Source organism: Culex pipiens, chromosome 2 (genome assembly GCF_016801865.2).
Source record: "Culex pipiens pallens isolate TS chromosome 2, TS_CPP_V2, whole genome shotgun sequence".
Classification (NCBI taxonomy): Eukaryota; Metazoa; Arthropoda; class Insecta; order Diptera; family Culicidae; genus Culex; species Culex pipiens.
The window spans coordinates 54,330,433-54,345,668 of NC_068938.1; the positions used below are offsets into that span (position 1 = coordinate 54,330,433).

Consider the following 15,236-nt stretch of genomic DNA (forward strand, 5'->3'; position numbering starts at 1 on the left):
GTCTCCGAGGGAAGAACGCAAAGCCCACAACAACAGAAAAGAAGCATAATTTGAAGCCTCTCCTAATTCTTGCACACTTATCATATTTTCTTCTGATCACCATCCCCTTCTGCTCGCTCGCTCGCCGTGCTCACTGCTGCTCCCAAACATTCCTCCTTAAGCAGCTCCTTCCGCTCTCCTGGCTCCTGCTAAGCAAGTGGTTGTGCGGTGCCTCCACAATTCTCATTATTCCATATTATATTTGTTTACGCTCGTCGCGCTCTCGCTGGGCATCAAATTTGGGAAGTTTTTTTTTTGTTGCTGTTACTTCTTTCTTTTTTCCGAAAAGAATTCTTTCATTCCACAATGAGCGAGCACCAACACACGCGAGCGAGCTCTCGCGAGAGAGAGCGCGCGATCATCGTGCGCGCTCACCGATTATTGTTATTAATTTTGTAATGTTTTTTTCTTCGCGGGGCCACCTCTATTCAACGCGCGATCGTGTTGGTGCGGTCGCGATCTTCGCTCTCTCCTGAGCGGAGAGAGAGTCACACACGTGTATGTGTTTGTCTGCGAGCTTGGGAGCAGCGCGCAAGAAAGAGAGAGGGCACGACCTGTTGGGCAGGTTTTTGCGCGCTGGTGTGGGCCAGGTGTTGGCGACGGTGCGCACTGGTGTTGGTGTGCGACACTGCTCTCTGGTACCGTACCGGGGGAGAGCCAAAGCAGCCGTGAGGGCGATCGTAGCTCACCAGTCTTGTCCAAGAGTTCCTTCCGAGCAGTCCAGTTTTTCGTTCGCGCTTCACGCAACTCAGAACTTGCAAGTCGAAACGGCAGCCTTTTTTTCTAAGCTCGGCCAAGTGTCAAATAAATCAGAATCGGGAGGACTTGTCGCAACAAGTTTAGGACTAGCACGCGCGTTCGAGATCGTCACAGAAATTCGCGATCGCGAACTGCTTCGTGCACCGAAAACCGTGTGGATTACCGATTTTTGTGGTTCCAGACGCGCGATCTTCAGGAACAACACACTTCGTGATCGTGTGCGAGATTGGCTTTTGTTTTGCTGTGTTTTGTGTGTTTTTTTTCGTTGCCTCGGATTTTGGGCAAGAGTGTTTCGCAACCGAGAACAATCAATTGCACCTCGTCGTCGGCGACGACGAAGCGACGGCACAGCAAAAGGTCGTGCGAAGAAGGGTCCCGAAAGCGATGATAACAGTTAATTGCTGAAAAATCTCGGAGCTCGGAGAAGGATTTGCTGAAAGCCTCGGGAAAGTGTAACACGAGATTTCGGACCCGAGAGTGAGGAGAAAGGGTGGCCGTGTACTTAAAAGTCGTTTAAAATCCGCCATCTGAGCCAGAGACGGTGGACGGAGTCCGAAGTTTCGGGCGCGCGATAGAGTCGAAAAAGCAGGCAGATAAGCCGCGCGCCGTGCTGGTCTTCTAGACCTCCGGAGATTTCGGCTGGACCCGGGGACCGAAAAAAGGGCCCGAAAACGCGCTCGCAGAGGCAACGAGTGAGGAACCTCGAAGAGGCTCAGAAGAAAACAAAAAAAAAATATGAAAACGAGATAGTTTCAAAAGAGCGCTCAACGGGACAACGGAGCAGCAAAAAGAGAGATGTTTTCGAAAAACGACGGCCGCCAAGGACCGGCGGAGGCGCAACGACGGTGACGAAGCCCGGGCTACACAGATCAACGCCGAGTGTGTGTCTTTTATGAATAATTAAACATATGGAAAGTGTTGAGGCGACCAAGACGACCGACCTGAGCTGAGAGCTCCCTAAACGCCGCCGTAATTTGAGCTGATCGCCCGGGAGAGTTTCCATTTTGTTCGGGACGACGGATGACCGCCGTGTGCCTTTCGGGTAGGGGAATGAAAACTTCGAGTGAAGTTCAAGTACTTTAACTTGTTCAACTTTTGCTGTGCACTCCGTGTCGAGAGAGGAGTTTCGGGAATTTGCCGCAGCGCAGCATCACCACGAAGAATCCCTCGGATCGTGGAGGTGGAGAAGACCGCACTGTGTGGAGGGAAAAATTCTTGCCAGAAGAAATTGTGGGTGTAAGAAAAGATAAAAATAAGCGCTCCCCCGAAACTAACGTGGTGAAGAACGTGTGCGGGGTACAAGTGGTGAAGATTTTGGGGGCCTGAAGAACTGGGAAGAAGAATCGAGCGCGCGTTAGCGCTGAAGACGAGGAGAAGAAAAAAAGGTTCAAAGTTTGCTTACAGAAAAACGAAAAACGAAACGAAGCTGTTGTGAACCATAATTGCGATAGTAATAACCACAAAATTGTGATAATCTATATATGATCTACGGCAAGAGCAGAAGGGGATCGCAAGAAGTGTACGTGAAGTGACCACGCAGAGACGTGCCCAAACAAAAAGAATCTCTAATAATGTGTAATTTTTCAAAACATATCATAATAACACTCGATACAAACGCTCGCGACGGATTGACCAGCGGACGACGTGCAGGAAGCAGCAACAGCCACCGTCCTATCCGCGTCAACAAGTGTGTAACAAGCGAAGAGATTTAATAGGATTGTAAAAAGTTTATCACTCGAATAAATCAATTATAAATCGAGACACGGCAGCATCGCTGCGCGCGCTCACTCTAGGGCAGAAGCAGGAGGAACACAGAGCGTAGAGACTTGAAGAGATCCAAACCGGAGTGACGACGACGACGACGAAGACGAAGACGACCAGGATCGGCCGCGCGCAAAATGTTTGACGTCCGTACCGTGGAAGCCGGTGGAAGTTGTGATCAAGATCGTGATAGTGATACAATGTCAATCACGGCGCGACGACGACGTGCATTTCAGCGGCAGGCCTGTCTGTTGAGCGTTATGGCCGCGTTTTCCCTGGGGCTGGCACTTGGCGTGTTCGTGCCACTAATTGGTATGTCACAGGCCGGGGTGGCGGCGAACGCCAAGGGAGCAGCGGGTAGTGGTAGCAGCAGTAGTGGAAGCGCCGGAGATGGTGATTCTAGTCCGCGGTACGGCGAGCACCTGCCACACAAGCTGCCGCACTTTCCGACGATCGACGATCTGCGGGGGAAGGACTCACCGTACAGCTCGGTGTCCTTTATCGCGGAGGAGAAGCTGAAGGCGGAGGATGTGTTCCGGCATGCGTTCCACATTGACCAGCGCGATGCGGACAAGGACACGATGGTGATCAAGAAGTTCGATCCGGAGGATCGGTACATCAAGGAGTACACGGTGCGGCGGACTCCGGACGGGTTGTTTCACAAAGGTCCCGAGAAGAAGCTGTCACAGCCGTCGATAATCGAGCAGATTTTGAGCTCGGGGAAGCCGGAAGAGGAGGGTCAGGACGGGGCGATGGTGGAGATCGTCGGCCATAACAATGAGGCGGAAGACTCGGAAGACAGTGATGGGGTGATACTGAACGACATCTACTGGGGTTCGGCCGTGGAGAACGCACTGCCGAAGGGATTCGACAAACGACAGAGTGAAGCTTGGACGAGGTATCTGCAGAATGCAGAGGTCGATCACCTGGAGGTGGGATGCGGCCGTATGCAGAACCGTATGGTTGTGTTCCGCGATGGAACAAGGGCATGTGCCAGGTATCGGCAGAACACAGATCAAATTCAAGGTGAACTGTTCAGCTTCTATCTGGGGCAGCTGCTCAACATCACGAACCTCGCACCGAGTGCAGCTTCCATCATCGATATGGAAACCAAACTGTGGTCGTCAGTGACAGACGACATCTCGAACTCGCAGTGGAAGTCCACGAAACCCGTGGTGATCACCAAGTGGATCGGAAATCTGGAACCAGCTGGCATCCCAAAGCCGTTTCAACCACTAGAGCGACACCTAAACAAGCTAGACGTTAAGAACATTACTGAAGGGTTGGATCAACCCAAACCGACTAAAGGACTGTTGGACCGGTTGGGAGCGACTCCCATCCCGGAGCTGCAACCCATCCGACCACCGGGAGCCCCAATCGGCGAACCTGTGCTAAAGCGGCTCGTCGAGCTAGCCCAATGGTCGGACCTCATCGTGTTCGACTACCTGATCGCGAACCTGGACCGGGTCGTGAACAACCTGTACAACTTCCAGTGGAATGCGGACATCATGGCGGCGCCGGCGCACAACCTGGCGCGCCAAACCGACTCCCAGCTGCTGGTCTTCCTGGACAACGAGTCCGGCCTGCTGCACGGCTACCGGTTGCTCAAAAAGTACGAGGCCTACCATGGCCTGCTGCTGGACAACCTGTGCGTGTTCCGGCGGTCCACGATAGCGGCGCTGCGCGACCTCCGCGACGCCAACGTCGGCCAGCGGCTCAACGAGCTGTTCGAGGGCACCACCAACGCCAAGATACGGGACGTGCTGCCACCACTGCCGGAGAAGTCCGTAAAGATCCTCGTCGACAGGATTGATCGAGTGCTAGGTCAAGTGCAAAAATGTCGTGAAATTTTCTCCAACCGATAGCCGAGGTTCGACTCGTTACCGGGGGATTGAGGTTATAGGGAGGTAGGAAGAAGTACGCTGGTCGTGTTCAAAAATTCAAAAAGAAGCCCCCCGCGGGATCTCCCGCGCTAGCGATCGCTAGTGAGATTGGGACCCCTCGGAAAGGAAACCGGCACCACCAGACGTGTGAGGGAGAGATGGGGAGGGAGAAAGCGTCATCGTTTGTTTAGTGCTGTTTTGTTGGTTCGTTTGTATTATTATTTTTTTGTTTGTTTGTTGCCGTGCTCCAACTCCTACAACGTGCGCTCTCTTTCACTGTGTGCGCAATGTATGACCGTGTGTGTGTGTGCCTCCTGGAATCGATTCCCGCAGGTCGGGGCCCCCCAACCGAGTGTGTCCAGGTGACCTCGACGAGTACCTCGCGGTCGTAAGTTTCTTTTGCTCATATTTTTTGTTTCGTTCCCCCGTGGCCGCCGTTCAACTTTGAGATTTAGAAGACTTATCGCGATTTTGAGGCTCGCGAAGAACGTTCAGCGAAAGTCGCCATGAGAAATTTCGTCAGGCGCTACAGAGAGAGAAAGATTAAAAAAACAATATAAAATAGTTTGCGAAGAAAACAAACGACTTGAATGCATAAAATACCGTAAATTTGAAGATTAGGGCGCAAAAGGCGCCAATAATTGCGCGCGAATGGCGCATCCACAAACAACCTTACACAGATTAACTGCCACCTGAATGTGGCAGTTAACAGTTGTTTTCCCCCCACCCCCAGCCCCAGCGAAACCGCAAACCTGACGGCCCGACGAATGTGGCATTTGTAGCCAGCCGGAGATAAACTGTCCGTCTGTTTGAAGGCGCGCTGGCTGGCTGGTTCAGTTGGGTTCGGGGATGATGATCAATTTTTCGAGCCTTTCCGTAGAACCACCTCGGCCACACACTCGAAAAATTGGTGTCGGAACGCGGTGCAGATGGGCGACCTCGGGCGATTAGGCGGACTCCGGACCCGAAGAATGGGGCATTGTTTGGGAGTAATTTTTGGGGGGAAGGTGAAAGGGGGAGATTCGGGATGGGGGAATATTTTCGGGGGGATAATTTTGCGGGAACCTTGACGGCCCGTGCAGGTTGAATGAGCAATCAATGCGAATTATGGGCATAAGTGTTTTTGTGTACGCGTTATCGGGTTGTGGAAATGTTTGTAAATTATTAAAATTGAATAAACATTGGTTTAACATTGAATTGATCATTTGGTTTTTGGCAAATGACTTATTAAACAAATAAGAACGTTTAGATTACTGCCCATGTTCACATAAATGTCCCATATGCAAAAACAGCAAGCTGAGAAAAAAGCAAGGGAAGTTTGTCCCACACATAAGGCTACGTGTTAAGTTTTCACGAAAAAACAGGATTTCCTCCTGATTTCTAGAACAAAGTACTGGATGTTATAGGCTCTTTTGAAAGAGCACACGATTTTTAACCAAACTGCATCAATAACTCAAAAGTGACAAAAATGCATATGGGACATTTATGCGATCATGGGCAGATTAGTAGTTTGGAGTAAATTACCTAATTTCTACTCTAAACAATGTCAAAATTTGTTTGTCATTCTTACAAAATATGTTTTTCCTGATACTGAAATTCATTTCTTTCATGAGAAAAACAGGACAAACTATAAATTAGCATCAAAACCTCAAAACAAAAAAAGATTCCGTTGGCGTTAAAACGGAAGTGACAATATGCTGATTTTCCTTCCATGGTTTGTGCTATGTGAATCTGTAACTTAAGTTCAGTTTGAAAGGATATTTTATTGCAAAACAACCATATGTACCAATTTTAATCCATTTAAATATAAATAATTATAAAGGAACCATCCATAAACCACGTGGACACTTTTTTGGGAATCTGTTACCCCCCCCCTCCCTCGTGGACAATTGTCCATGGGTAATTCTCCGCCAACTCACACAGCAGTTGCCCCGACCCCTCTTCGATTTGCGTGAAACTTTGTCCTAAGGGGTAACTTTTGTCCCTGATCACGAATCCGAGGTCCGTTTTTTGATATCTCGTGACGGAGGGGCGGTACGACCCCTTCCATTTTTGAACATGCGAAAAAAGAGGTGTTTTTCAATAATTTGCAGCCTGAAACGGTGATGAGATAGAAATTTGGTGTCAAAGGGACTTTTATGTAAAATTAGACGCCCGATTTGATGGCGTACTCAGAATTCCGAAAAAACGTATTTTTCATCGAAAAAAACACTAAAAAAGTTTTAAAAATTCTCCCATTTTCCGTTACTCGACTGTAAAAAATTTTGGAACATGTCATTTTATGGGAAATTTAATGTACTTTTCGAATCTACATTGTCCCAGAAGGGTCATTTTTTCATTTAGAACAAAATTTTTCATTTTAAAATTTCGTGTTTTTTCTAACTTTGCAGGGTTATTTTTTAGAGTGTAACAATGTTCTACAAAGTTGTAGAGCAGACAATTACAAAAATTTTAATATATATACATAAGGGTTTTGCTTATTAACATCACAAGTTATCACGATTTTACGAAAAAAAGTTTTAAAAAAGTTGGTCGTCATCGATCATGGCCGTTCATGGTCACCCGCGACAGACACGGACGACGAAACAAAGAGAAACGCAAAAAGTAACTTTTTCAAAACTTTTTTTCGTAAAATCGCGATAACTTGTGATGTTTATAAGCAAACCCCTTATGTATATATATTAAAATTTTTGTAATTGTCTGCTCTACAACTTTGTAGAACATTGTTACACTCTAAAAAATAACCCTGCAAAGTTAGAAAAAACACGAAATTTTAAAATGAAAATTTTTGTTCTAAATGAAAAAATGACCCTTCTGGGACAATGTAGATTCGAAAAGTACATTAAATTTCCCATAAAATGACATGTTCCAAAATTTTTTACAGTCGAGTAACGGAAAATGGGAGAATTTTTAAAACTTTTTTAGTGTTTTTTTCGATGAAAAATACGTTTTTTCGGAATTCTGAGTACGCCATCAAATCGGGCGTCTAATTTTACATAAAAGTCCCTTTGACACCAAATTTCTATCTCATCACCGTTTCAGGCTGCAAATTATTGAAAAACACCTCTTTTTTCGCATGTTCAAAAATGGAAGGGGTCGTACCGCCCCTCCGTCACGAGATATCAAAAAACGGACCTCGGATTCGTGATCAGGGACAAAAGTTACCCCTTAGGACAAAGTTTCACGCAAATCGAAGAGGGGTCGGGGCAACTTTTCCCGATTTCGTGTGAGTTGGTAGAGAATTACCCCCATACAAAAAAAAACTTTTTTGTATGGATCGTGGACAATCGCCATAACTCCCTCCCCCCGCCCCCCCCTAAAGTGTCCACGTGGTTTATGGATGGTCCCAAATGTATATGACATATTTGCCAATAATTATTATTTATCAGTAGAGAATATGTCATTAAATGATTAGGTTGATTGATTTTATCTATTATCATTAGTAAATTCTTATTTTTTTATATTTACTAATAGAATATTTGATAAATAATTTCATGATACTTTATACTGTATTTTTTTTAAAGGGGAGCAGACGGAAATAACTTGGGAATAACATTTTTTGATTTTTGAAAATACGAGGCACATATCATTTTATGTTATTTATAACAAAATTTGTTATTCGTCGTTTTGAATTTGTTGTTATTGGATTGTTATTGTAATAATAGACTTGTAACATTTTTAGTTATTCTTCGAACAAATCTTTGTTATTATTTTTTGTTATTTTAACAACTAATCCGATTATCCCAATAACAGTTGGAGGTGTTCCTCCATAGCAAAAAATATTATCCCAAAGTTGCTTTGGCTTTCAACCAATATCAGACCAATAACAAATTGTTTTATGATAGCATAAACTGTTATTTAACTCTTAAGCAAAAATGGATTTTTCAAGAAGATTCCATAACTCTTTCTGTTATTTTAACAGTATTTGTTATTGAAATGGCATGAATATTGTTATTACCGTCTGCCCAGTCTGCCCATACTGTGGTATTGTTCAAGATTTTAAAAATATAAATCATTTTGAACAAAACACTAGTTTGTCCTGTACAACTAAAAATTAAGCAATGAAAATTAACAAAAACAAATATTATAATTTATAGTAAAATTTGGAATGTTATTGGTTAAAAAAAACAATGTAGCATCCTTCTATGAAAACGATGTTAACATTGTGTCAAAATGTATTCATTTATCATAGTATGTGAAAAATTCCTCATGAACAAATAAACTTAACCCGTTCAAAACCAACACCCTTCCGTTCTACGGCCCCCGCCAAGATTGCACATTGTGTGGGGTCCCCAATCAGTTACTGTTCCTCCTCCTAGACCCACAGCAACAGCTGCAGGCTGCTGTTGCAAGTTGACGACCCTCCCACGAGGAGCACCTTTGAGTATATGCTGCACGGTTACAGTTACTTCACAATCTAAAATTTCGTGAGGTCGCTCTCCGATAGTGCGCTCTCCCCCCAAGTTTGTTTTCCTTGCTTTTGGCATATCTCAGACACCCAGTGAGCTTCGTGTCCTTATCAAAGTGGGGTCTACCTTTCTTCCTGAAGAAGGTCACCCCCGGTTGGAACGAAAAAAAAAAACCTCCAGCAAAGAAACTCTCTTTCAAGCGCTTGTCTTATCGAGCTTCCCGTCTAGCCCGTGAGTCCTGCAACGAGGGAAACAATGACCCGCCGTGCCACGAAATCTCTGCCTTTAGAAGTAGGGGAGTTTGAAGGGGGTTCAGAATATGACTCTCTGACGTCAACCCGCCAGAACCATGGGAAGGGACTCCGGGGCGGCTTTAAAACAATTACAGTGCACATAAAGCTCCCCGCTGCCGAACCGGCCTTCCCAAGAGTTGGGGAGTTTTTTGCTTGCTTGCATGCTCCGCTGTTTCGTGGTCGTGTTATGGCCAGAGGTCGTCTTCGACGACGACGACGGACGGTCGACGTCCTCCACGGGATGCTGGGCGGAACGTTACTGTTGCTGCGGCCGAAATGTGGATTTTGGGATTTTTTGGGGTGAAAAGTGGCTACAATTTGAGGTTTGAAGTATTTTATAAACTAGATTAAACTTTGTTCTGAACGAGACCTTAAGATATTTTCGTTTTAAATTAAAGTTTTGAAATGATATGATAACATTGAAAAAATAAAAGGTGTGACTGAATTGTCATACAATTTTTAAATATTGAATTTAAAAGTGAAAAAATGGCATTTATATTTTGTGGAAAAAAAACAATTATTTTTGTGTTAGCCAAAGAAATTTTATTTATTTGAATTCTGCAGAATGTAATTCATTTTCAAATTTGTTTGAATTGAGAGCTCAATCACTTCTTAAAAGATAATCAAAATGATTTATAATTTGAATAAAACTCAGCCGATATTTTCTTAAATGTTGCAACACTTCAAGAGAAATTTCAAACATTAGGCAATTATTAATAACAACTTTTATTTAGTGAGTCTTTCTATTCCATGATCCTCTGAAGATGGATTTAAATAATGTTTAAACAGGTGCTCATAACAATACATTGAATTGTTAATTTGTAACTAAAACTTCATGATTATAATATTCAAGCAATTTAAGGGATGAAACTGTACATTTATATTTAATTTCAATAATTAGATGAGCAAATTGCCCGCCACATAAGGCTAGATTAATTTAAAATTTAGACTATTGGATATGAAACTTTTTTAAAATTATATCATTTTCATTTCCTTTCATTTATTGGATTGTTTTGGCAAAAATATCAGTGCAGTAATTATTCTAAGCTGAGATATGGGGTACCTTTCAACAGCTGACTAATTCAAACGGTGTTAGAGTTTACTGGTACACGGGAGAACAAATTGGGAAGGGGAAGGAAAAAAGTTACAAAATAACCTTCGTAAAATTATATCAGTAAAACCTGATTTGTGACAAAGATATGATAAAGAATGTTATTTTTGTATCAGGTAACATATACAAATCCTGATTTTTCAAAAGCAATCAAAAAATCTGTTTGAGAATTCAAAAATCACCCACAATTTTGAAAAACACATGCATTTTACTAAAGATTTTTTCAATTGTTAAAACAAATGTTTTTATAACTCATAATTGTTACTTTGAACAAAAAATTAGTGTTATCATATTTTTCTCATTTCACTTTTATTTCAAAAAGCACAATTTTCTCAGGCAAGAGGTCAAGGATACTAGATGCACCAATTTTTCTGTGTTCCACAGACATTTGAGCTTGTGCCAGACATTTTTTTTTGGGGTGCAAAGACTTTTAAAAAACTTCATTAAATTAATATTTTGTAAAAATATCAACTTAAACTTATTTCGTTAGTCTTCGAACGCTTGAATACGTAATTTCTGATGGAATTCCACGACTGTGAATTGATATATTTGAATTTTAGACAAATGCACAGACATACACAGACTTTTTTACAGACATTTAAAAAATACCACGTGGCATCCCTGCAAGAGGTTTCTTAAATCTCTGAATTATAACTATTCTTTTACAGACATGTTGAACTCTTATTAAACAATATTTTATTAGTTGAAAATACAAGAGAAATTTCGTAATTTGACTCAAAGTAACCTCCAATGACGATGTCAAAACTAAAAATCAATTCATTTTGTATGAGATCAAGACAATTTAAAACATAAACAGATGAGTGACTAAGATCTGATTCAATGTAATCAGCAGAATTGTAGATATTATTTTGAATGAGAAAGCTTACAATTTTAAAAGTCATTGCCAAAGAATTGCTTATTTTGCGTAATTCTCTGTGAGAATTGGACTCTTCGATGCTGTTCCAATCGACAGAATTGTATTATAGGTAGCTTCCGTTGTTTAACTCTTGTTTAAGGTTTTTTAACGATTTATACTATGACATAAGATTTACAAAAATCAAATGTTAAACATTTTGATAATTCTGGTCACGATTTTAAGGGTTTTTTTCCCCAATACAATATCAATTAAATTTTTAAGCATTGTAATTGCATGAAGGCAATTTTGCTTCTAGACTGAATGTATTTCAAATAATCGAATTATTACCAAGTATTTATGGGAATGATGAAGAATTAAACAAGTAGTATTTGAGAAAATCTTCATTTTTGAACTACTAACTCATTACTGTTTTAAAGTTTTAATTATTTGTAAGCAAAAATGGAAAAAATGATTTTGATCAAAGAGCAAAAAATAAATCCAATTGCTTTATAATTTTGATATTTAGTTAGTTAGTTGTCTTTTCTAACGAGCCTTTTAGCCACAAACGCTGGTTCAGCTCGGAATTTTGAGATTTTTTTTTATGAATTGAAGACTTTGACATGAAAAATTATGTTGTCATCAGTCCAGGGAACCATTATGTTTTGTTTTTAGCAAATTGAGAGAAAAGTGATTCAAAATAAACATTGTTCTCGATGTTCTCACTTTATGGCTTTTATTAATTGAATAATTGATTTGGTTTTGAGTGGAAAGTTTGTTAATTAATTAGCTCCCGAATAAAAAGCTAGCAAAAAACTAAAATCAAATGTCATAATCTGAAGTAGTTTGTTTATCTTTCCAATAATTACCATAACAAGAGTGAATTATTTTGCATTTTGACCATTTTAACTTCTATTTGATCCCGCTTTTCAAAAAGTCTTCCTTCAAGCAATTTTGAGCAACAAATTCAACCCAGTATTGCGCGCTCGATATTTCCCTCATACTTTATGAAGAGAGACAGACAAAAAAATACTTATTTTCAACCCGTTCTCCCCCGTCGGCAAACGAGTGCCGATGAATGGGTTGTGCCGAACAGGTTATCCCGATCGATGCCCAGCCGAACGAGCTTTTGATCTGGTTGCATCTCATTTTGGGGTCTCAAAATGTTTGAGAGAGAGCGGAGCGCGACAACGACGTTAGACGAGCAAGAGTTGAGCATTTTTTTTTGTGGAGGCACACACACACACACGACGAGCTTACATTGTGTCGTGCTGGCTTGTAAAGCAGAGCAGAGTGAAGAAGAAGAAGAGAGTGGAAAAAGTGAAGAATCGGAGCGCGGCTAAAACGGTGGAAAACAGAAAGATTGCGGGGTTACAGAGGAGAAGTCCCTTGCCACGACTGTTTGACTAAAATGTGATCTACTATACATTATATAATTTATCTTAAAATTATCTAAAAAAAGTAAAAAAAATGCGAGCGAGAGCAAAGTATAGATAATAAAACCATAAAATATAAAAAAAAAAACAGAGAGAAAACAAGACACGCGAGACAGGCTCGAAGCAGGGCAGGAAAAAAACTGCTTCGTCGAGAAAGCTAAGAAGATTTAATGTAAAGACATGGTAATAAAAATCCCTATCGCAACAAACATGTAAATAGTTAGCAAGAAGAACGAAGCGATCGTTTGTGTATTATTACTTGTACAAGAGAAAGAGAGAGCGCGAGAGCAGAGCAAAATGAGCGCGAGCTCGCTTGAGGAGAGCAAAAAAAAACAATAATTTCTATAAACTGTAAAAAGTAGGAACAAATCTGTACCAAAAAAAAAACACACACAAACTCAAACAAACTCATAAATCGGGTCCCCCGCACTCTCCGGCGGCGGCGGTGACCTCTGTGAACGAAAGAAGTTGAGCACAAAATAGCAGCAGTTTTGCGAAAAACAAAGATAAAATCTTGAAGGTGCAGCACGCCGGCCGCCGCTTTCCCTTGCGAGAGAGAGAGCCGCGGGTGGAAAATGGCGCTGATTTTGATCGGGTTCGTCGCCACACCAAGTCACCAAGTGCTGATTATGAGCGGCGGTGGAAAATAGGTGAAAAGCATGCCAAAACGGACAGATTTGTGGGTTGGAAGGAAAGACGTTGTTAGAAATTGGATTGTGATCTAGTCGGTAGTACTTGTTTCTAGTGCAAAATTATACCCCACAAAACAAAAAAATAAAAAATAAAAACACAAATCGTTCTTTTAGGTGAAACTATCGAAATTGTGGGAAAAAGTAAGTGTCCAATCATTTGGCTTAACCTCGGTTTAATATATTTGTATAGTGTTTTAATATATTGCAAACTTGTAAAGCGAAAAATTCGATAAACAATCAAACTAAGCAGTTCAACTGTACAGCCGGAAGCAAACTCTGTTTGTTTGATGCATTTGTAAATTATTTGTAAATATATTAAGTGAAGTAAACTGTGGAAGAAATCTGTGTACATTTGTAGCTATTACGGAAGAAATTGATAAATACACAAAATTGTATTTTTATTGAAAAATTAAGCCTGTCTGCGTTTTGCCATTGTATCGAAATCCGAAAGTTCAAATTTTAATGGAAATCTTTGGTGAAGTTGAACATATTATTGCGTCTTTGCTATGTGTCGTGCGTCTAGTGAAATTTCGGATCAGTGTTGACTAATCAGCGTTGTTAAATTTGTCGGATCATCGGAAATTGAATATGCAAAAGGTCATTTTCAAAAATGTAAGTATGTTTATCTTCTTTCTTCTGAATTCTCTTAAAATTAGTAATTTTAATTTCTGTGTCAATCACCAGTTTTGCAACAAAACCTGAATTATTTAACTGTAAAAAATCTAAAATTTGATACACAGTAAAAAAAACTCATTTAAATGACGTTGTGAAACAAACTCTGAAAACTTTGATAGTTCCATTAATGCAATACTTGGAAATTCCCATAATTATTATATCTATGAAATAGAAGCTTCAATTTTTTTTCGGGAATTCCGAGAATGGTCAATTTTATTTGGACACATTTAAATATCTAAGAGATTTAAAAAAAATAAAATCTGGAAATTAAAATAGAAGTAAAACTATTTTTGATGCTTTTATTAAACTTTAAATATTTTATTTTTATAGAAATTTTATGAAGAATAAGTATCATTTATTGAACACAGGGTGGCCACGTCGGGGAAAAAACGGTAAAACTGGAAAATGTCGGAAATTTGATTGTTCCGGGAGAAAACAGGGAAATATCCATAAATTTCTCTTACGTACCAAGAATATTTTAATTTAAGTTTAAAAGCGACAAATTTCTCTGAAACGAATGATTTTTTTCAAAATGTTTTTTTTTTATCTATAAACGTCATATTGTATGAAACGATTTTTTTTTTGTTAAATATTCCTTGAAACTTTTATTTCTGGCGAAATCGTTTAAAAAAATTAAAAATAAATGTTGAGTAAAATGCATCCTTTTAGTTCAAAATATATTTCAATAATAATTTATTAATATTTGTGTTATACCATAAATATATAATATATAATAACTCAATAAATATTGTTGGAATTAAAAAAGCAGTTTTTTTATTATTATCAAATTATTTAGTATTATTTGCCATGGATTTTTATTTTTATTTTTCATTAATAATAATGTATTGATGATAAACCCTTGAGAAAAAAATTGGAGCTATTTTTTCAAAATTACCCAGATTTTAGCATATTTTTTATCTTTAAAATTTCTGAAATTTTTGCTATTAACAATATTTTGAAAAAGTTGTTTTGAAATTTCTCAGCTGTAAAATACCCAACAAAACGTGTTGAGCATTTTGATTTCAATGTTTAAAAATGAAACAATAGTAAAATTTTCTTATCTTTCGAGTTAAATATAGGGGAAATATACCCTTTCTCAGCCTATTTCTATTATCGGCCTATCAGCACTTTGATCATGAATTACAGCTTTCATAAAGTTTTTTTGACTATTCCAAAGTAACAAAAGCTCAAATAAAAGTGAGCAAGCAACTTTCCATTATTGACGTATCCAAAAATGTTGATTTAATAGCGGAAAACTGCAAAAGTGATGAGAATTGGTCGAACGGCTAAGTGTGATTTAAATGGGTATATTTCCCCTAGTTATT

The 15,236-nt window shown here is 40.1% G+C and overlaps 1 protein-coding gene across 1 annotated transcript; it reads left to right on the plus strand.

Annotated features, from left to right (window-relative positions):
* Positions 1–736: 736 nt before the first annotated feature.
* Positions 737–5,449, plus strand: LOC120416289 (extracellular serine/threonine protein kinase four-jointed). Its single transcript, XM_039578003.2, has one exon. The coding sequence runs from the start codon at positions 2,697–2,699 to the stop codon at positions 4,422–4,424; it is 1,728 nt and encodes a 575-aa protein (XP_039433937.1). The 5' UTR covers positions 737–2,696; the 3' UTR covers positions 4,425–5,449.
* Positions 5,450–15,236: the final 9,787 nt, after the last annotated feature.